We start from the raw sequence: 22,369 nt of genomic DNA, 5'->3' as shown, positions 1-22,369 counted from the left end.
CGGCTACCTTCAAAAGTACTCGAATACCTTTCAGGTATCATGATGATACTGGAACTTACATTCAACTATAATTTCTATATTAGATTGAAGACTTTATTCTTCGTCCTTCTACTTGTTCTGTTAATAATTGAATCTTCGTGTCTAAAAATCTAAATCCTAGGGATCCCTACCGTAATATCTTTACAGGTCATCATCCCTGTTACACTAGGTATGCAAGGTCCTGAAAGCTCTTTCTAGTCAAACGACCCAAAGTCTATAATTTAAACGACAGAAGATCTCCAGCATAGCTTATTATCAGACACTTTAGCATACTTGGCTCCTAGAATGATAGGATCAGTGCTCGGCCTTTGATATTCCCCATTCAGCCCCCGGACTCCATTGGCTAATAAACCCATGTAAAGAGTCCCTTCACTGCATTTTTAGCGCATCTCGACATCCACTGCATTCAGAGCCCCATTTCCGCAGCAGTTGTAAACGAATAGGTTTTCACCGTGCAACACCGGGGATCCGACCTAACATGAGCCCCACTCGCACTCTCCGGCGTCCTGTCTCGTGTGTAAGGCGCATAATGTAAGCCATTAGCTATACAAGTAGGGACTACCAACTTAAAATAACACTCTTATTAAAGTCAATCTAGGTAATATATTATCTACCTAATATAACTACCTAAGATAAGCTTTATAAGCCTATCTAATAATAATCATATCTGATGCATAAAGAGAACTCTAAATACTTTCCCTAAGGGATAAAATGGCTGCCCCAGTCCCCATCGTAGGTCATCATCAGAAACACTCGTCAAGATGCAGGCTCACCGTTGTGTCTCGCTGTCCGTTCCCCATGTTCTTCACTGCATTTTTAACACACAGCGGCATGTCGCGCCCCGCCGACTTTTCAAGCCCCACTTCTATTAAACCAATTACATAGGCCTCAAGGGAGCAACGCTGAGTCGCTCTGGCCTTGTGAACTTTCTTCTGGAAGCCGTTCATTTGCCCGATCCTGATGCCCAACGTTGTCGCTCGTTACATAGTAATCATCCCGGTCGACTGAACTTAATATACGAACTCTACAGTGTGCATATCGGAAACTCACAATCTGACCCAGACAATGGAGTGGCCTGGCGATAGCCCACCACCACGCAAAAGAGCGCAGGTAGGACGATACGAACGGCGATGCGATGCTTGTACACGCTTGTTTTCCCAACAAGCGCTACAGGATCTGAACTCATCTTCTGGCTTCGTTCATAGAACCCGAAAGGGTATCTGGTGGTCACAAAACTGTGACCTGTGCAGGTTCATTCTGGAAGTTGGTCTGAATGAATTTGGAGCGCATCTCTGGAAGGATGATGGACTCCTACGTTTCTGGGACTTGAAATTGAACCCAGGAGACGAAAGCTCGGATATGAACGCCTTGGTTGGTCGAGTGAATGGCATAAATGGACGTATCCTGCTCTATCCATTTGTGAAAGAAGGTTTGGGATCTGCCCTCTTCTAAGCTTCTTCTTACTCTAACATATCTTCTCAGATGACCCCCTCTCCACCTTGATCAGACGACGGCCACTACACAGAGATGTTTCGAGTCCGGAAGTTTATTCATCAGCTAAATTATTGATAGAGACTTGTATGAGAACAGATGCACCGGATCAGGGCCATCAAAAATGCCGATACTCGAGAGACATCGTCCTTCCTACGCGCGTAATAAAAGTCAGCGATCAGACTGCACAGCTACAAATCAATCAGACAGAAACTCGAGGATCTTATCTCGCCCTGAGCTACTGCTGGGGTGAACCAGACCCGAACAAGCAAAGTCGACTATCAGAACTACGCTTGAACAACGAGCAAGATCTAGTGCAAGAAATCAAACTCGAAGAGCTGGAACAATCTGTTCAAGACGCAATACGCGTGACGCGAGAGCTAGGCTTTACTTATCTCTGGGTGGATAGACTGTGCATCATTCAAGACTGTTCAGAAGACAAGACAAGAGAAATCATCAAGATGGCGATGACATATAAGAACGCTGCAATCACGCTAGCTGCCGGGACTGCCAAAAACGCATCTGAAGGATTCTTGGGAAGCTTACCTTTCAAGGATCCAACGTATCTGCCGTACAGAGAGTTCGAGATACCGATGACGGATGGGCGTACTGGGACTATCCATCTGTCCGAAAAGCCATATCAGCCACACCATCCTCTTGACAAAAGGGGATGGACGCTTCAGGAGTATATGCTGTCGTCCCGCATGCTCATATTCTCAGACTACCAACTCCTATGGCAGTGCCAGGAAACTGAACTACAGAGCGTCACAGGAGATAATGAGGGTATAGTATACCAGCAGCGTCTTGAGTCACTGCCGTGGACTTCTTTCGATGAGGAGGGTGAGCCGTCCTTCGGGACACATGATTCAGAGAAACTCTATCTCTGGCAGACCATCTTATCTCAGTATACGGAGAGACAACTGAAAGACCCCGAGGATAGATTACCAGCGGTCACGGGTATAACAACCGAGCTACAAAAGGTCTGGCGAGACTCTCATATTTACGGCCATTGGGAACGATGGTTTATTCAACTTCTGGCATGGTGCAAGCCACATAAAGCAAGAGCCTGTGAAAGACACACCAAGAGGGCTCCTAGTTGGTCTTGGGTTTCAGTCGATGGCACTGTTGGATTCCCAGCCACGATGGACATCGAGGACGCCAAGATCGAGATTCTCACTGCAGCCAAGGTCAGGCTATACTGCCGGATACTCCAGTTCCACGAAATAAGCCCTTCTAAGCGGAACACGGTGTCTCCAATGCTGGATCTTGTGAAGTCAGCTTCAAAAGTTGAACTTGCAGGGAGAAAGTGCGAGTATCTTCTCCTGGGTAAGCCCATCAGCTATACTCATCGTCAACCCGGTATAGCTCTGATGGTGCTCAAAACGGCTAGTGGAAGTTATAGAAGAGTCGGCTTAGCCTTGTTTTATGATATGACAGTCTGGACTGATGTCAAGTACCAGAGTGTTGATCTTGAGCCGAAGGAAAAGTAGGCCAGCTTTTCAAGTATGTTGTATCTACCTGGCGTTTCTAACTTGGGTCCAATTACCAACGTCTCGTTTTTCATCGGAATTTATACTGCAGAAAACGTAAGAAAATCGGATACCGTTTTCCTTAGTGATGAGAGTACTTATATAGGCATGGTAAAATTTAGTATGTCCAGCTTGACTACTTCACAAAGGCGCTAGCTCAGGAATTACGGTATAAATAGGTATCGTTCTCAGTCGAGATCTTTGCCCCATAGCGTATATTACCATGCGGAACTTAAGACCTATTCTCCCCGCCTCTATACCACCAGTCTATCCTCTCCTTGCGTGTATCTTCTCATGCCTTCGGCAGTCACCAACTCTGGCAAAAGCTTTCCCGCAAGTGGTGCAAGCGAAAGGCCTCTCCCCGGAGTGACTCCGTGCGTGATCCTTTAGGTTTTCTTTCCTCGTGAATGTCTTGTTACACCCATCCATATTGCAAACGAATTTACCTGGGATCTGTCGGCGGCTCAAAACCTCAAAGATGGCGGGTCCTTCGCTGAGTTCCGGATGGTAGATGTTGACGTGTCGGTCCCTATCCTTGTTGCTTGCAAAACCAAGAGGGGCAGCATTGCAGGAGACGGGGCATTGAAAAGGCCTCTCGTGTCGCCTTCCGTGGTCATGTCGGTCGCGTTTGTTGTTATAGCCGACATAGAAGAAGCGACACAATGTGCGATGACACTTGTAGAGGTTCAAGCCATAATAGTCCCCGATGGTATCCTCATCACCAGCCTTTTCGTCGGGTCTGAAAATCTCCAGCTTCTTTCTATTATCTTTAAGTCCATTTTCAATCTGTTTAACGCCAACAGTGTTTCGTGTTGCATAATCACCTCGCTGGTGAGTGTATATGTGGTTCCACAGCAAGTAAAGGTCTTCGTAGAGTTCCAAGTTCACGAATTTCTCTATATGCTCTTCAACCAATTCAGCGTGTTTGGTGGTACTCAAGTCCGCGCGATGAATATTGACAAATTGCTTCAACGCAGATGCGAAGTCTTCGGCGACGCTTTGAAAAGTCTCGGTTGTGAAGACTTCACTACACTCTCTGATCAAAGTGTCGGTATGATATAGCCAATGAGCACACGCGTAATCCTGGAAAGAGAACCAACCCAATTTGGCATGTTCGCTTCTTTGGTGTGCCGGGTAGTTGGTGTTATGGATGAAGCATGGGAGGGTCAAGTATCTGAGGCAAATAGTCGTCAGCTGGCACTGAACCTGCTTCTCACTGATATGTCTGTTCTCTATGATATATCTGAAATCCCTAAGGGTCAGTCACTTGCAATCACTGATTGTTAATGAATACTGGCCTGCGTGCAGTTGAATGAATTAGTCGAATATAGCCCCCGTCAAGGACATGAACAATGGATCCGAGATACTTCTCCATATCCTGTCGTAGCATGTTGTTCTCGAAGTCGATCTGAAGCTTTTCGGGATCAAAGCATAAGATTGCCTGCATCTCGTGCCATCTAAGTGGTCTTTTGGCACAGATGAGCCATCCAAATAGTAGCTTTGATCTCTTCCACCTTGCGGGACCTCCTGCTTGTGCCATGAGACTATTCTTAACCGAGTCGAGCAATCTTTCGTACCTAGAAAGGTGAGTTGAAGTCAAGTGCTAGAGTCGAGGACTTACATGTCTCTAAGCTTTGTTGGTAGCATTCCATGTCTCAGCAAGGTTATCAAGTCACCTTTGGTATCTTGCTTTAAAAGGAATTCTATAGCCAGATGTGCGTAGAGAAAGGAGTCTAAATGGTTATGTCAGCCTTAAACCTCCACTATTGTGTTGTTCATTAGTATGAACCTTGACTTTGTCGGCATATTATCCGCTCAACATCTGATTTATCAGCTTCAGAAAGACTGAAACCAATACCGCGACTTGACTTTGAGAACTCTGGAAGTTTCTCCTGTACAAAAGCTCTAATATCATCGTGGTTGTCCTCGGGCCTAAGCAATATGCCGAAGCAATCATCTCCGGATATGTGTTTCTTGGTATCTGTTGTTTCTCGGCCGATGAAAAGAACCCTCAGGTGCCCCAATCTGATTTGCGTGTCATATACCGACACTAGATCCTTGAAGAACTTGGCAGTTTGTTGAATTTCGGCTCCGTGACATTCATCCACCCCATCTATCACAATGTAGTGTCTTGCAGAGAACTCGATAAACGTCTTGATGAGCTTTTGAGCCAGCTTCGCATCTATCAGGATAGGACCTCCACTTGTGGCCTTTTCCTGGTAGCAATATGGGACTATATAATCCTCGGCCTCTACCATCTGCAGGAGTATACCCTTTAAGATATCAAGATGGTTCCTGTGTTCAATGTCGTCTTCTTGGCAGTAAAAGTAACATGTTTTACTGTCCTCTGGAAAAGATGGCATCGTACTCTGAAGTTTAGACGATTTCAGTTCGTCGACTATCAGCGATGCAAGTACCGTTTTACCTAGATTTATCAGCATCTTATTGAAGATCTTATGGGAATACTTACCATATCCCACGTTCCCGTGTAGCCATATGGCTGAGTGAGGAGGGTCGTCCTCGCCCATCCACTCCGAGATCTCGCTGTAGTTTCGGAAAAGCCAGCGACCACTCCTAGGGCAGATCGCCATATCACGAAACTCCTCTTGTAACCGTGGCATCTTCACGGAAGAAGCAATCCACTCAGTGACTTCGATTTTCCTTCCACGACGTCTGGCCTTCTCATCGGCCTCGAACTTCTTCCAATCTGACTGAAGGCCATACGAATACTGCTGGAAGGCCGCATGAAGGGCGCGATAGTCTTTGGATTTAGTATTTTCTCTGGAGCTACTGTTACTTGGAGACTTACCTTCTGTAGAAAAACTGCGTTCTTTGATAAACTTGGCGTGTGAACCTAGAGAATCGGATAGACTTGAAAAGAAGTCACTTGCGTCATCCCACACAGACTTCTGGAGACGCTGCCATACTTCGATAAGTCAGCGGCGTGAGATTTGACTCTGGAAAGAATATCTTACGCGTCGCTGTAAGTGAGAAAAGCCTGTATGCTGCAGAATGGAATCGCTGGATATCCTGATAGATATTGGCGATACACTCTATGGCCAACGGAAATCTTCGGAAGAATTCCTCGAACTTGGTCAAGGGTAAGAGTTGGGCTCCGAGGAGTCCATAAACATTGAGTAGTCCGTCAAATGCCCTATCGGTAGTGTTGGTACTCTGCAAACCTTTAGCCGAGCCTCATGCATGAACAAAAGGCCAATGGTTACCCTGAGGAAAAACCTCACCGAGCCCCAGACGATTGACATTACGCCTTTCGTGCCAGGGAACTCGAGTTGTAAAAGTATTTTCTCGAGTTCTTTCAGACCGTCAAGGAACATTCGCAGTCGATTCATATCCATCATGCTGTTGGTTCGGTCTCTTAACAATTGAATATCATTGATCTCCTTTAGCATGTCCTCCATAGTCGTGTTTCCAAACTCTTCTTCATGGTGGGGTTTTAGAGATCTTCTGAAGCCTTCAGCCAATTCATGAAGCCGGTCCATCGTGATGAGCAATTGAGTGATACTGGCTAAGGCCCTTGGCGATAATTCATAGACCACTGTGGTAATGAGAAGGATGGGGTAGCCGATATTGACTAGAAATTAATCGGCTTCACAAGACCAGCTGGCGGTGAAGGGCTGGAGAGGCAATTCAGCTGCAGTGAGGAGAGCCTCAAAATCGCCTTGCCGAAAGCCTTTAATGGCGGTGTTGGATTTTCAAGCGTTTCTATCCAATCGCTGGGTAACATCAACGCAGAGCGAACAATATGATGATTCGGGCCTGCCTTATAGGCCAAGCGACCTGCAGTTGGCTGAAAATAGAGGTTCTGATTCGACGTTGGGTCACCGACTCCAGGGATCTCCTGCATAAGACACGCGCTTGCACAGCCTGATTCTTGTATTTTCCGTGTGTCAGCCAGAACTTGGCTACCAAAGCTCTCATACTTCAACAACGCGTGGCTCACAGCCAGAAGATTTCCATTGCATTCGAAGAATTCATGATATCGACAATATGGCTGACTTGCGGGATCTCCTCAATCCCGTAGACGACGACAAACACCATGTGTCTCACTCTTTCAGCAACTGGCTAGGAGTAGACCAGGACGAAGATCATTACATGGGCGATGTGCCTAGTCTTCAGGAATTCGGCATCAATGAGTCGGTTGATGAGACGTCACAAGCCTCTTGGTGTGCTCTAAATGGAGACATCACTGAGGCTGGCGACAACCTCCAGTTCAGTCTTGTAAACACTCTAGTGTAGGTAGCTTTATGTATCAATCCAAACTAAGGCTAAAGAAGGAAAATAGCGATCCTCTATTTCCTCAAAATGGTGCCCTTGCACACTACCATACTCAAAACAACGACTGGGACGTTGATCCACAACTTGGAATGGTGAATTTTGACATCGAGTTGGACATGAACGATATTCAAATAGCGCCTCGGCCCGACGAAGAAGAAAACGCCCCCTCGGATACGTCTGCTACACTCGAAAACTTCCAATTCCTTCAATTGCCTATCGAAAGCTCTCGTGAAGGGTCAGCTATGACACAAGAACTTTCTGCGCCAAGTCGGTCAAATGAAACACCTATAACATTGCCCGGAGAAGACGACATTGTCGTTCATTATGGCATGGTAAGCACATACACCTTGAATTACATTTGAAAATCCATAGTGAATACTCATTTATCATAGCTCCACAACATGGAAGTGAAACTGGTACCTGATGACATGTCGTTCATAGATGAACGACTGGCAACAGAAGGCTCAGCTTATCAATATTTCACACCAACGGAGTACCAGAGCCAACTAATGCTTTGTTTTCCTGGTGAAGAGAAGCACTTCGGCCATCTACCTTCAGCGGCAGGTCAGACTCTCTTGTTCCTGATGACCCAGCCGTCAGTCGATATTCAACCATTGGCCCTGAAATGTGACCTGAGAGAAGTCATAAGTCGCGCAAACAAACCCGCCGACGCTAGGGTCAAAGTTGATATCAATATCTATGGTCTACGATCTAAAGCTTTGGATATTGGCAAAATGCTCTCGAATGCAAAGCTGTGGCTTCAGAGGTCTAGCCACGGAAGACATGGTATCACTTACGAGAATCCGCACTTCCTAAGTATTAGCATCCAAGATACTGCAGCCGATGAAGTTCAGGATACGCAACATGCTACTACTGATGGCGTCCAGAAAAGAATGAGCAAGGAGGATCAACTTCGGAAGATGGTAGATGAAGTTTACAAGACAGTCGAGAACAACCGCGAAATTGAGATGGTTGAAGGTGGCGAGAGAGTCACCCGTCAGCTTTTAAGGTGATCTATCAGAACTCACCAGCCACTTAGCTGTAGCACTAACAAAGATATAGACATCAGAAGGAAGCACTAGGTTTCATGCTCGAGAGAGAGTCTGGGCATATAAACGAAAAGTACAGGCTTTGGGAAGAGATCCAACATGAGAACGGAAGGTTTCAATATCGACACAGAATAACCAAGAGACGCAAAGATATACGGCCCGATGAGAGGGGTGGCGGCATTCTTGCTGATGACATGGGAATGGGAAAGTCGCTTTCTATCCTAGCTTTGATTATGAAGACTCTGGACAAGGGCAAAGAGTGGGCGGAGGGCAAAAATGCAGAGCACAAGAGCAAGAGGTCTCTCAAGTTCTCTCGTTCTACTCTCATTGTGGTCTCAGCAGCTTGTGAGTTTCTCCTCGACAACGACCCCTTTAATGCTAACGGTAGATAGTACTGGTCGATGAGTGGGAAAATGAGGTTAGAAAGTAAGTAAAAGACTCATTAGAGGTAGTTTCTGACGTTGTACAGGCACCTGCAGACAGGCTTCAAAGTGGTCAAGTACCATGGTGAGAACAGACCGAAGACTCCAGGGGAGCTTTCCGTCATTGAGGACTCTGATATTGTAGTGACAACATATCACACACTTACTGCTGAGTACCTGATAGGGAAAGGGAAGACTTCGCCGTTGTACAAGTTGGGTTGGTATCGGATAGTCCTTGACGAAGGTGAGTAGCAAATCTGCAGCGCTTATCCAGAAAGCTTACTGTGAGGCCTTTAGCCCATGTTATCCGCCGTCCATCCACAAAGTTCTTCCAGGCATGCGAATATCTCCATGCCAACTCTCGATGGTGTCTTTCTGGAACACCCATCCAAAACAAGCTTGCTGACATAGGCTCGCTGTTCCGCTTCATTCGCGCTGAACCATTCGACAAGGCATCAGACTTTAGGAAGTGGATAGAAACACCATTTGACAACTCATTCGATGACCCTGAGCTCGTAAAGAATCGCCTAGTCATGCTCCTCCAAGCATTGTGCTTACGTCGAACGAGAGAGGTCTTGCACTTGCCCAGAACGCGGCAGTTTGTTCGACATCTAGAGTTCAGTCCGCAAGAGAGGGACCAGTACGACAAAACAAAGGCTGTCATTCTACGCAACATGGAGCATCGCCTCGGTGAGGTCAAAAAAAGCTCCCAGTTCGGCATGTTTCAAATGTGGCTCCAGCTTCGAATAGTCTGTAACCACGGAACGTATCAGAAGCTCTTCTCATGGCATCGGAGAAGCCTCATGGAAGAACGAGAGGCAATAGTTGGAACAGCCGGTCAATTCGGCGAAATCACCTGCGTGGGATGTGAGCAGCCAATGCCCGTGTTGGGATGCGACTTGACGAAAGGAATGTTTGACGACGAATGCTCACATGTTCTATGTTCGAAGTGCATTGAAGAGTCGAGCATGTCCCTGCCCGAAAATCGAAATCGTTGTCCGATCTGCGTTAGATGGTACAAAAAACCTTCTATTTCTAGAGATGAGGGAACTTTGGGACACAGCGACAGACCACGAAAGCGGCGAAAGACAGCAGCAGCAAAGGATGACCACGGGAGCTACTTCAATGAACAAGGCCTTTCAACAAAAATACAAACTCTGGTTGAGGATGTGCAGAAAGATCTCTGGACCACAAAAAGGTATGTCAATCCTAAAAATCCCGTTTCTTCTAACAAGAAGCAGTATTATATTCTCCTGCTGGACGCGGACGCTGTATTTGATATCGAGACACTTGGAACAGGCTAAGATTCCATACCTTCAACTCGACGGTGAAAGCCCGTTGCACCAACGACAGGCGACGCTCCTCAAATTTGAGAACGAGGATGAGACGCCTGTTCTCATCATGACGACAGGAACCGGGGCATTTGGGTAGGTTTTCTTCCTTCTAGTTGTATTGGTAGACTGATATGATTACAGACTGAATTTGACTTGTGCAAACCGAATCTTCATCGCAGAGCTACAATGGAATCCCAGCGTCGAGAGCCAAGCGATTTCGAGAGCCATTCGCCTCGGGCAACAGAGTGAAGTTCGAGTGACAAGATATATCATCAACAACACCGTGGAAGAGGTACGAAGTTTGATTGGTAGATATGGAGCATGACTAACAGGTTCAGGACATACGGAAACAACAGGAGTACAAGAAGCATATTGCAGCACTGGGTTTTGAAGAAGTGATCGATTAGATATATGGTATATATGATGACCTGAGGAAGGGTTCTTTTTTCCTTTCTAAAATTGACAATACTTGTTTCTTAAACAAAATTATTGGTTATATAAGACGAAAAGAAATTGCAGATATCCAAGTCTTCTATAATCGGACTGTTACAGGCCAGCTGACATTCAAAGCGTCGTGGACCCTGGACTGTAATGGTTCCAGAGCGTGTTAAAATTGCAGTGAAGAAATTGGTGCTGGCACAATCTTGATGAGATGCAAGCGCACAGTACAGGGGATACCCTGGCCAAATTGAAGGAGATGCGGGGGCTAGGTGTGAAGCACATTGGTTCTACTACCACACTCTACTGACACCCATGGGACCGGGGGTGTCGAGATGTTTTAAAATTGCAGTGAACGTGTTGACTATAGGCTGGCTTATTTGAGGCCCGAAAAATTACGAGATATCGAGGCGGGCCTTCGACCAACCGTGATTCTATGGAATAAGAACAAGATCGTGGTGAATTAATTATCAGCTAGCAGCTCAATGCGCGGTAGAGATAGTTAGTTATTCATATGTAATAAATATACGCAAAAGAAAAAAAGAAAGGAGATAGTTTAATGCAAAGGAGTATGAGTATAAGAATATCACCTAAATAACAGCCCAGCTTTCACTAAACATACAAATAAGTTCACCTTTGTAGGTTGATAAATTTGCTAACGAGTAAAAGGTCAGACGGCGAGCGCGCTGACTGAGACGCTTTATGCAGACCCAGTTGCAAATCTTTTAGATTCTACCTCACTATTATAAGTTACCTGAAACCTGGATTAGTCGCTGGATATGAAGTGTCGCTGTTGATGAAACACGATAAATTGTCCTGATGAATATCACTAGAGAGAGATACAGCTAGATAATTCAGGCGGAACACCGGCAAAATAAGCACGGTTACTTCCTATTATATCATCTCGCGACAAGTTAGCAAACGCAGTGAAACGTTCATGTTTGTAATTTTCGCAGTCGGGGCTACAGGGACGTGGGGTGAACTGGACAATGTTGAAGCCTTAGCCAAGCTCTCAATTAAATTCGCGCTTGTCTCAACTGATCAGGAAAGGAAGGCTTTGGGATGGGTTAAAAATGCAGTGAAAGTACTTATTCGCGGGCTCCGGTGCAAGATCGAGAGCGAGGTGCCCCGAATGAGATAAGCCAATCGCGATTTATTAGCCGAGACAAAGACGGGTTAGGCTTGACTAAAATTGCAGTGAAGGACGAACTTACCTTTGCAAGACCCATCAGACAGCGGCACTTGACCTGATCCTAATAAACGGCTTTTGACAACTCTATAAAAATTCGAAACCTCTAAAAGCTGCCCTTTGAGCACATCTCCCAATTTCGCATGAGAAACACCCTCGAGCAATTCATAACTGCATGATGACTCTTTCGGCAGAGCACAAGCAGCCTGCAAATCGGTACGTTTTGTGTGTTTAGTCACTAACGGACCCCTGAGAGTGCTAAAATTGCAGTGAAGAGATCCCGGGAAACTGGTTGAGAGTAGGACGAGGTGGGTGCCCCAAACACCTTCAACATGCATGGACCCCATTTTGTGAACAGGATGGAGTGCATTAATGCAGTACTGTACACTGCTCGGTCAGGCACAAGGCCGCTAACATTGTAGCAAAACACTAGAACCTCCAACATTCCAGACACCTCGAATCTCGACACTCCTTCCAGGCCGATCCATCTCAGGGTCTAGTACAATCGGATATGGAAAGGCACCATTCCCCACACGGCGATCAGGAACAAAGCCATTGTCGCCACAACCACCACCGCAAATAGCCTAGACGCACCAGAAATGGCATCACCAACAGCCTCGTTCCCCTGTGGCTTCACCCTAACACTACATCTTAAAGCCACAGACCATTGATTGTAAGAGTTTGCATCATGCCTGGAATGCATTCGACTCGTGGCGCGACGTCCCATCATCTGTCTGGACGGCCTGCCGAAAGGTTAACGGCGCATCGGCATGGCCAAACCGTGAAGTCATCCGAAATGTCGGCGTGAACGAGCCAAGACGTTTGAAGTGAAGATCTGGACTTCGGGATGGCCTTGGAAGAGTGGTGGTGGAGGAGAGGGTATATAGAATGAGCCTTGCCATCGCGCAGCGTCCCTAGGGGAGCGTTTCTGACATCGTTATTCATTCATTCACTCGTTCTTTGCGCTTCATCACTCCTTTCAACATGAAGCTGCTACTCACGTTCATTCTATCGGCCCTGGTTGGCCTAACATGCGGTCTTGCATCGACAGATACCATCACCTGGGGAGGCGACAACTCCCGAACAGGCTACCAAACGTACCATCCCCAGTTTCTCACCCTCACTTAGACTAACTGACATCTCAGTAACCATAACATGGATCCCGCAATAGTAGGAAGTCCCCAATTCGACATTGTCTTCAAAACAGCCCTCCCAGGAAAATACGTCGGCGCCGCAGAACAGATCTTCTCCCAACCGCTCGTCTACACTCCTTCAGGCGGGACGACGCAATACGTTTATCTCGCGACGACTCAGAATAATATTTATAAACTTGATGCAAAGACGGGTGTTATCCTTGCATCGCGCAACATCGGCATTCCATTCCTTACTGCTGATTTGGACGGTTGTGTTGATGTCAACCCTACTGTTGGCGTCACTGCGACTGGTGTTATTGATCCTGATACCGATACGTGGTATTTAACGTCAAAGACGTATGTTAATCAGAATGCGGGTCAGGTTCCCCAAGGCAGAGCGGCGGGAAGGTACAAGATCCATGCTATCAACGTAAACGATCTTTCAGAGAGACAAAACTTCCCCGTTGATCTCGAGGGAACGATTGCGAGGAACAATCCAGAGAGGATGTTCACCGGTGGTATTCATCACCAACGACCCGGACTGCTTCACACAGGACAATATGTCTACGCCGGCTTCGCATCACACTGTGTACAGTACAACTTCACAGGCTGGATAATGGGCTGGGACAAAACCACCGGCCAAATCGTCGAACACTGGGCATCCGAGGGTCTCGGCGTAAGCAACAACATCTCCGGCGCAGGAATATGGCAATCCGGCGGTGGACTTGCCTCCGACGACGCAGGATCAATGTTCTTCGCCACAGGAAACGGGTACGCTTCTCAACTGTCCACCATTCCTGTTAATGGCTTCACGCCCCCGACTGCGATGGAACAAGCGGCCGTTCACATGTCCATCAACAGCGACGGTACACTCTCGATTGTGGATTTCTTCATGCCGTTTGAGAAGCAGGAGCTTGATGGGGCGGATAAGGATCTGGGGACGAGTCCGCTTGAGATTCTGCCGAGTCAATTCTCGTGTGGTGATGTCAAGAGGATGGGGATTGTTACGGGCAAGTCTGGCAAGACTTATTGGCTTAATTTTGATGATCTTGGTGGTTATCGCAATGGTCCTAACTCGAAGGATAGAGTTATCCAGACTTTTCAGAATGAGAATTCTGTGTATGCTGGTGCTGGTGTTTATCCTCTCGAAGGAGGCTACATCTACATCAACGGTACGCACCCCAACTCTACCTCTGCGATTCGTACTGACTGTTTTAGTGATTCAATACCCAACGCACGTCTTCAAATTCTCCTGTCTCAACAACACACCCTATTTCACCAAAGTCGCCGACTCACCCACCAACAACGCCTACATCCTCGGCGTAAGCCACGGCACAACAACATCCCTAAACAACCAAGAAGGCACAGGTCTCCTATGGGTATCCGACGTCCAAAACACAAACTTCAAGATCTACGACGCCGTCCCTCAAAACGGGTACCTCAACGTCATTCGAAACTTCACCATCGTGGGGATCACCAAGTTCAGCAGACCTGTGTTTGGTGATGGTATGGCGTATATCGGCACGACGGTGGGATACTTTTACGGTCTGGGGTCGACGAATAAGTTTCCGCTTAATTGCACAAGTTCGATTGACTTTGGGACTGTGGACTTTCAGGGGAGTGGTGTGCAGCTCGTTAATTGTACAGCAGGCTTTGATCTGAGCGTTACGGGTGTTGCGCTTGCGGATGGGACGAATTACAACATCAGCCAGACGCCGAGTCTGCCGTTGTCAATGTCTGCGGGGGATACGTTCCAATTCGCGGCGCAGTTTGTTCCCAAGAGTGTTGGGAGGTTGGGCACTACCATCAATATTCCGACGTCAGGTGTTTCGGATGCATCGTACAGCAAGTCTGTCAAGGTCAGGCTCACGGGCGTTGGCAAGAGTTCGAATGCTTTGTTGGATGTCAGTCCCAAGTCTGTTGTGTTCACCGGTCTCGTCACCGGCACACAAGCTGAAGCTCAGAGCGTTCTTATCGGCAACGATGGATCTAGCGATCTGCAGGTCTCTTCAGTTCTGTACTCCAATACTTCTTCCTCCGGGCCATTCACCACCTGGTCAGGCACAGGTAGTCTCACCGTTGGGCAGTTCACATTGACTGGTATCCCAAGCACAGTCCCTGGAGGAAACGACACTGCCATCTCTGTCAAGCCCGACACTTCTGTTACTGGCAATTACACAGCTTGGGTCAAGTTCGTCACTACCGGAGGCAATGCTACTGTGTCTTTGTCTGCTGCCGCTGGCGATCCTCCAACCGCTCTTCTCGAGTTCCAAACACCAGATGGAAGCGGCTGGGTCAAGTACGATCCCAACAACCCCTTCACCTTCGGAAACGTCACAGAAAACACATCTCGCTCTCTCAAATTCCGCGTCTCAAACACCGCTGCTCCCGGTGGTGTCAAGCTTGGTCTCACGGTCTCTAAACCACCCTTCGGTGTTCCAGGCATCATCAAATCCGCAAACCAGATTGATCTCGCTGAAGGAACACTCATCGCTCCAGGTCAAAGTCAAACAGCAACGTTGACCTGCACCGTCCCCAAAAGCCAATGGAACCTCCCGTCATACAACGGCACCGCCCAGTGGACTATGAACACCAACGATCCAACATGGTCTTTCGAAAAGCGCACAGTGCAATTCTTCTGCAACGCCGTCTCTGAGCAAGCAGCTCCTCTTCTGCCCAACGGCCAAGGACGGTACCAATACGTCGGGTGCTTCAAGGAGAACAATCCCGGCCGTCAGCTCTCCAACCAGCTTTATGCTAATAGCTCCAACACCAATGAGATGTGCATCAACGCCTGTGGTTCTGAAGGTCTGGCGTTTTGCGGAACGCAATACCGAAGTGAATGCTGGGCAGGCAACAAGATCCCCACACAGAAAGTCGACGATAAGAACTGCAACTTCGACTGTGCAGGTAGTCTGAACCAGATCTGCGGTGGAAATGGCATTGATGGCAGTGGAGCTTACATCAGTCTTTTCGCTGATACTCTTCAGTGGGACGGGTCGTATGCGAGTGTCACTACAAGTAGCAGTGCCAGCGTTGCGACACCTCAAGGACCATCTGTCAACCCTGGTGTTGGCGGTTACACGAGCATTGGGTGCTACACTGAGGCGACCAACGCTCGAGCACTAACCAACGGGAGGGGGAATAATCCGCCAACCGTTGCGAACTGTGTGCAGGCTTGTAGTAATGAGAACTTCGTTTATGCTGGTGTCGAGTATGGTGGGGAGGTAAGTTTAGTCCTTGGCTTTGAGAATGAATAAGTACTGACGAGCTTAGTGCTACTGCGGAAATAGTTTCTCGGATGGATCAGTGCCCGCTCCGATCACTGATTGTGCCATGCTCTGCAACGGTAAGGTCTCATTCTTGGGTGCGTCTGCCTAGTACTGACGTGACTAGGCAACTCGAGCGAATACTGTGGTGGCCCTAGCCGACTGAACGTCTATGAACTCAATGCACTCTACAGTAGTTCATTGCCCACATCAATAGGAGCTTTGTCGTCAGCTAGTGGCGTGAGTTCCTCAGTAACTGCCTCTTCAAATGCTGCTCTCTCTGTTTCGAGCTCTGGTTCAATTGCGTCGACCAGCATCGGGGCTACGTCCGGTGTCTCAAGCGCCTCCCTCTCGTCGTCGTTGGCTTCGGCCAGTGTGAGCTCTTCCTCCAGTGGAGGATCCAGCACAACCTCGAGCGGTGCTTCTACTAGCACAGGCTCAGTCAGCAGCTCGATCTCGACTGGTGTCTCAGGTAGTATGTCGGCAAGTTCCACGAGCTCTTTCAGCACTTCGCTGAGCGTTTTTGGGAACATCGCCGGCGGCCTCAACAGCGCTTCTTCTTCCGCCTCCAGCTCTGTACCAGCATCCTCTGCTGGGAGCTCAACCTCGACAAGCGTTACAACGAGTGCTTCTTCAGCTGCCAGCACCAGTAGCGCCAGCTCTGCTTCGCGGGCTACGACCTCGACTTCAACAACGGCGACCTCGTCAGCCACTATGTCTTCGTCGACATCTTCTAGCACAAGTTCAACAACATGGACAACCTTCGCTACATTCTCCTCAACTAGCTCCCGTGCCTCCACTATAACCACCAGCACAACTTCGTCAATTTTCAGTTCGTCGCTCTCGAGTGCCGTATCATCAAACACACTGCCTTCAAACTTGTTAGGTGCCCCAAGCGCACTGTCTCTCAGTGGGATATCATCATCGGCGGCGTCTTCAATCGTCAGTCGCTCCTCATCAGCTACAGTATCCTCAAGTCCCTCAGTGGTCTCGTCACTGAGCTCTCTGGTTGCGGGAGGCCCAGCTGGTGTTTCTAGCGTCACATCTGCTACCACAACCTCTCGTTCAACTTCCATTGCACCTTCGTCAACGTCTTCGACTACAAGCTCGTCCACTAGCACAACATCGCGGGCCATTTCTACGACTACGACCAGCTCTAGTACTTCAACCACCAGCAGCTCCACTACCTCAAGAGCGTCCTCCACCACTTCAACATCAATTAATCCAACAGCGACAGGCCCCTCAATCTCCAACACCGTCGGAACATGGGCTTTCCAAGGCTGCTGGACAGAAGGTTTCCTCATCCGCGCCCTCAACTCCAAGGCCACCGCCAGCGACGACATGACCCTCGAAAGCTGCGCCAGCTTCTGCAGCGGCTACACTTACTTCGGTACTGAGAACAGTCGGGAGTGTTACTGTGGCAATCAGCTCAACTTCGGAAGTTATCAAGCCCTCAATCAGAAGGATTGCTCTGCTACCTGTGCAGGAGACAAGACAGATTATTGCGGTGGCACACTTCGCTTACAGCTTTACAAGGCTGGTGCCAAGACTATTGCAACTCCATCTGTGGACCAGGGCAACAAGAACTTCACAAGCTACTCATGTGTCTCTGAGCCTTTCCTCGGTCGTTTACTGCCTCAACTTGTCATGAGCGACAGTAACTCCATGACGATCGATACATGTCTCGAGAAGTGCTGGATGTACAAATATGCTGGTGTAGAGAACGGCCGAGAATGTTGGTGCGGCAACAACATCAATTGGCAAGGTCTTCTCCCTTCTTTCGGTCAGGGCAAGAATGTCTCCATGACGGATTGTAATATTGGCTGTCCTGGAAACAATCTGGCGTACTGTGGTGGTTTGGCGAGGATGAATCTGTATATTAACAAGTCTTCTGCTTTGGCGTTTTTGAAGAAGCATAAGAGACGGCATGCGAAAGGATTTTAAGGCGAATGCTCCGTAAGGTTTTAGAGTTAAATTTCAATTGATATAGACAACAGCCTGCATATGTCTCCCTTTGCTAAAACATTTCCTCTCCTTCTCAAGATGCCAGATGTCTTCAATTGGAAGCTCGCTGTATCGGGGGCATAAGTAAGACCCTATGTAGCCGTCAAGTTTCTCATCAGTGACGGGTGAAGTCAAGGAAATGCAAACTCGAGTTCCTCACTTCCAACAGCTTTCCTAACACCCTCCATCCTCTCGATCTTCCTGACATGCTCATAGTAATGACTGTACTCTTTCTCCAGATCAATCCCAACCTCATGCGCCCATCGAGCAAAGATGTAGACATTAAAGTCCACGACAGTCAAAGCATCTCCGACAATAAAATCCCGATTCTCCAGCCCCTCATCTATCCTCTTGAAGGATTCATGTATAACATCCCTTCCGTTCGCACGAATCTTGTCGTGGGCAGTAACGTCATCGCTGAACCTCCCAGGACGCAGCCAAGCTCCATATCCAAGGCCGTGCAGCCTACCAGACAGGAATACAAGCCACTCCAAAACCTTGGCTTGTTGAATGGGGCCTATACCAAATAGGTTCTCTTCTGGGATAAGTGAGGATATAAAGCTCAGAACGGCCGGCATCTCGGTGATGAATTCTTTGTCAATAAGCAGAGCGGGTACATATATTCTTGGGTGGAGAGATCGATGTTCAGCATTGCTAGAGCTTCCATCAACTCTCTCGAGTCCGTTAGGTCCGAACTCTAGTTCGATTGCGATGAAGGGGATCTTGTAGTGACGGAGAATCGCGTGAGGAATAAGAGAGCAGGTTCCATTTGCTCGGTAGAGTGTTAAGTTGCGGAACTCGATGGATTTTGTGGTAGACCCCATATTTACTTCTTGATCGCATGGGACAGGGTATGGTTCAAGTATGCTGCCTGTAGTGTCGTCTTGCGGAGCCATATTTATAGGACGACTTGCCGCCCATAAGGTTAAGCTTTAGGCTGCGAACACAGGTGATGAATGAGAACACGATACTTTCTTTTGCCCAATATAAGCTCTTACCTTGCAGAACCTTATATACATCATGGCGGCTGACGTTACGCAACTTGGGAATCTGTCCTTTCAACGTCATAGCAACGCCCTTCGGGTCAATACCAAGACGAGCTGACAAATGCCAATATCTGCAGGATCAGTTCCCATGTAAATTAATCTTCCTTCTCAAACGTTCCGTTTTCTTCCTTTGGCCGATTTTCAAATCTGGTGCCTTTACCTCTACACATTTATGAGCCCATTAGGATTGGACCATCTTATACGCCTCCAATGCCGGCCAAATAGTCCTCATCTAGTTTTTCATCTTATTCGCTTTATGCTTTAGCAGTTGGGCAGTTATCATGGTATCGACTAGGAGTGTTATTTACAGTCGAGACTTGTAGCTAAGAGCTTATTCCGGCAGAGAGAACTTAGAGCCTATACACAAACTCGCCTTTTCACCAGCAGCGTCAGCCAAAGTAAATTCCAAATCAAAAATCTATTGAAGTCTATTTCCAAAATGCAAAATGCAAGGGTATCAATAATCTCTAGCGTCCAGCGCTTAGAGAATTCAAAATCGGCGCAACTTCATCACTCATCTCCCATCTCCGTCTTCCCAACGGCAAAAGCGCGTTAAACCTCGCCATCCACCCCTCGGAAACACATCTACACAGCGGAATATTATTCATACCCGCTGTACCCTCTGCCTGAATCCAAGTCTCCAACCTCGCAGTATTCTGTAAATCCAAAGGATCATCACCGATGTTTATATGGTTCAGCGTCGGAACGCAGGAACATGCTGCTTCGGAGAACATGAGCCACGCCCATACTACCAAGGCGCTCATAGAGATGGCTAGATAAGATGTTGGATCGATGGATTGGGTTTGGGGCTCATTTGCTTGGAGATCAGACTCGCATTGACGAAGAACGGCGAGGGCGTGGAGTAAAGCTCTTCGACTTTCTGGTGTTTTGGCCCAGATGTTTAGCTGGGTATGAAGCTTTTGCAATCTCGGACGTACACCAGCTTCGTGGTCCGGAGATACAATCGAGGCCATGGCTACTGAGTTAATCATCCGAGGATCGGCGTAAAGCTGAAGACCTTGAAGATGATACGTCATCAAACACTCAGAAATCAAGCATTTAATATTCGATATCGCCAACGCTTTCGCCCTCGCCGGATCCTCATCATAGTCTCCAATGTAAGCAGTAAAAGGAAACTCTCCAACCTCAGCAGCATGACAACATTGATGCTTCACTCTTTCAATGTCAGCTTTCCACGCCTCAAGCTGCCAGGCAAGAGAGGAAGTGGAATTCTGAGTTGATCGGCCAGCTTCTGTACTACGACGAACAATCTGAGTCTGATTCCAAATTGCAGGCAGCAACCCGCAGAGGGCGAGGTGGATATCTTCAAAGAGGAGTAGGGGTTTTGCTGGGGTGTTGGGGTTGGCGATGACTTCTGAGAGTTTGAAATTTGAGCGGTCTGTTGGTTCGAGGGTGATGCGTTTGAAAAAGATGTTGAGGCCGTAGGCGTTCCAGAGGGAGTAAGTTGCTGGCATTGTGAGATCGATTTCTTCTCGGAAGAGGGTTGGGGCTTGAAAGCGGGCTATTGAGAGGTACGTGTCGATTTTGAAGAGGGAAACGATGAGTCTACAAACATCAGTACTGTATGAATGAGGGAGAGACAAGAGACTTACCGCTTCCAACGATCTCTGATAGTCATGAGCCATGGGACAAATGTTCCGGGATAGTGAACGCGTTGTTGCTCGGCTGCGTTGTCGCTGTTGAAGAACTCTGCTTCTCTAAGAGCTACAACAAATGTGCCTCGTAATAAGGATGCTTTAGACACCAATTTCTCATTCTGAAATTGAGGTCAGCGGATACGCAGTGACGGTACAAAGAGTACGTACACCATGATAAAAAGCAAAGATAATGTTCATGAGAATAGCCTGATATGTTTCAAAAGGCCATGGTTCATCATATTCATGTCGAGATCTGGGGTTCGCCTAAAGTCCATGTTAATCTAGGAACGTCTGTCAGGCTAAATTACTCACGATCCAATCAGAGAACGCGCTCATCAACGACTCATGCAGTTGTAAAACTACATCCTCAAACTCATCCGGACTTCTGAGCCAACAGCTGATCATGGCTATTGACACAGATACTAGCAGTGATGTATCCATAGTGACATAAGAAGGTCCATGGAGAATAGGCCATGTATCATGAAACCTCCCAAAGTACTCTTTTGAATTCCCCTCGATCCAATTTTTGTCAAGTGCAGGTACCGGAGTGTCTTCACCAATCGGAATCTCTCCAGATCGAACATGATTAGCGATTCGCTTGAAACCCGCTTTGATCTCGTCATTTGGTGAGATTTGCGGTGTTCCTGGTGTGAGATTCTGTATCAGGGCCGGCGACGTAAAACCATTGGCCACCGTTCTAGGATCTGCGGCGATATCCTCGCTGGGACTCTTACTCCCGCTGCTACTCTTGGACGCATGTTTATAAGTGCAGTTAATCCCCCTCTTGACGCAGAGAGTACACTTTGTACCACCGTCGCACTTTGTCTTGTTCGCATGACACGCATCGCAAGCTCTTCCTCTTCTTGGATCTGGAGCTGTAGGCATATCATGCCGTGTCAGGTGGCGTCGTAACAAGTCACTATAGAAAAAGAAAAACTAATTAACACTGTAAACTGGGAGAATACGAGACATGTACTAACTTGCGTGTGAAGGATCGTTGACAAATCGGGCAAACGAAATTGCGCTCTCCATGGGTCGCTTGATGGCGTCTCAGATGTTCCTTTCTGATAAAGCTCTTCCCACAGTGGCATGTATGTCGACTGGGCGTAGGCTCAGCACTGTCAGCGGAGGATCTGATACATCATTTCGATCTTGTTAGTCATGGTACAATTACATACAGAATACAAAATCCACTCGGTGATCCCACCTGTGGCTGGCCGTTACATACCTTCTATCACGATCACTGTGGGATATCTCCATGATGGTGGATTATGAGAGACTTTGATTTGATATGAGGGTATCGAACCGAGTGGGATTGGATTGGGTCGGATCGCAAGCCAAAAACTCGGTGTATTATTTATCGAATAGTTTGACTGGAAAAAAAACTGAAGCCGACGCACTGTTACGTATGCCTTGCATTGGGGGCCATCCCTTGAAGGTCGACTTGGTAATCGTGAGTGGGATTGCCGATG

The 22,369-nt window shown here is 47.6% G+C and overlaps 8 protein-coding genes across 8 annotated transcripts; 4 read left to right on the top strand and 4 right to left on the bottom strand.

The window, feature by feature from the left end:
• Positions 1-750: 750 nt before the first annotated feature.
• FTJAE_5729 (TOL) lies at positions 751-3,020 on the top strand (the record flags this gene model as incomplete). The annotated part of the gene is made up of 4 exons (XM_037352267.1): positions 751-775; positions 925-1,008; positions 1,070-1,410; positions 1,737-3,020. 4 exons carry the CDS (start codon positions 751-753, stop codon positions 3,018-3,020), a joined length of 1,734 nt encoding a protein of 577 aa, XP_037207222.1.
• Positions 3,021-3,247: 227 nt separating this feature from the next.
• Positions 3,248-6,559, bottom strand: FTJAE_5728 (early growth response 1-B; the record flags this gene model as incomplete). The annotated part of the gene is made up of 9 exons (XM_037352266.1): positions 3,248-3,258; positions 3,506-4,233; positions 4,427-4,636; positions 4,681-4,792; positions 4,849-5,484; positions 5,530-5,820; positions 5,869-5,985; positions 6,035-6,233; positions 6,284-6,559. The coding sequence occupies 9 exons, from the start codon at positions 6,557-6,559 to the stop codon at positions 3,248-3,250; spliced, it is 2,580 nt and encodes an 859-aa protein (XP_037207221.1).
• A 508-nt stretch (positions 6,560-7,067) lies between these two features.
• On the top strand, positions 7,068-10,567 carry FTJAE_5727 (helicase-like transcription factor; the record flags this gene model as incomplete). Its single annotated transcript, XM_037352265.1, has 10 exons — positions 7,068-7,312; positions 7,363-7,687; positions 7,748-8,364; positions 8,418-8,749; positions 8,797-8,830; positions 8,874-9,070; positions 9,124-10,024; positions 10,068-10,253; positions 10,302-10,452; positions 10,499-10,567. 10 exons carry the CDS (start codon positions 7,068-7,070, stop codon positions 10,565-10,567), a joined length of 3,057 nt encoding a protein of 1,018 aa, XP_037207220.1.
• Positions 10,568-12,771: 2,204 nt separating this feature from the next.
• On the top strand, positions 12,772-16,301 carry FTJAE_5726 (WSC domain protein; the record flags this gene model as incomplete). The annotated part of the gene is made up of 4 exons (XM_037352264.1): positions 12,772-12,884; positions 12,933-14,092; positions 14,139-16,147; positions 16,197-16,301. The coding sequence occupies 4 exons, from the start codon at positions 12,772-12,774 to the stop codon at positions 16,299-16,301; spliced, it is 3,387 nt and encodes a 1,128-aa protein (XP_037207219.1).
• A 76-nt stretch (positions 16,302-16,377) lies between these two features.
• On the bottom strand, positions 16,378-17,493 carry FTJAE_5725 (uncharacterized protein; the record flags this gene model as incomplete). Its single annotated transcript, XM_037352263.1, has 1 exon — positions 16,378-17,493. One exon carries the CDS (start codon positions 17,491-17,493, stop codon positions 16,378-16,380), a length of 1,116 nt encoding a protein of 371 aa, XP_037207218.1.
• A 37-nt stretch (positions 17,494-17,530) lies between these two features.
• Positions 17,531-18,133, top strand: FTJAE_5724 (WSC domain protein; the record flags this gene model as incomplete). Its single annotated transcript, XM_037352262.1, has 1 exon — positions 17,531-18,133. The coding sequence occupies one exon, from the start codon at positions 17,531-17,533 to the stop codon at positions 18,131-18,133; it is 603 nt and encodes a 200-aa protein (XP_037207217.1).
• Positions 18,134-18,324: 191 nt separating this feature from the next.
• On the bottom strand, positions 18,325-19,089 carry FTJAE_5723 (glutathione S-transferase; the record flags this gene model as incomplete). Its single annotated transcript, XM_037352261.1, has 1 exon — positions 18,325-19,089. One exon carries the CDS (start codon positions 19,087-19,089, stop codon positions 18,325-18,327), a length of 765 nt encoding a protein of 254 aa, XP_037207216.1.
• A 922-nt stretch (positions 19,090-20,011) lies between these two features.
• Positions 20,012-21,787, bottom strand: FTJAE_5722 (transcriptional activator CMR1; the record flags this gene model as incomplete). The annotated part of the gene is made up of 6 exons (XM_037352260.1): positions 20,012-20,119; positions 20,178-20,805; positions 20,853-21,016; positions 21,066-21,161; positions 21,210-21,644; positions 21,707-21,787. 6 exons carry the CDS (start codon positions 21,785-21,787, stop codon positions 20,012-20,014), a joined length of 1,512 nt encoding a protein of 503 aa, XP_037207215.1.
• Positions 21,788-22,369: the final 582 nt, after the last annotated feature.

The sequence above is a fragment of the Fusarium tjaetaba genome (assembly GCF_013396195.1).
Source record: "Fusarium tjaetaba strain NRRL 66243 chromosome Unknown NRRL66243_c0000109, whole genome shotgun sequence".
Lineage (NCBI taxonomy): Eukaryota > Fungi > Ascomycota > Sordariomycetes > Hypocreales > Nectriaceae > Fusarium > Fusarium tjaetaba.
This window is presented reverse-complemented; position numbering and strand designations above follow the sequence as displayed.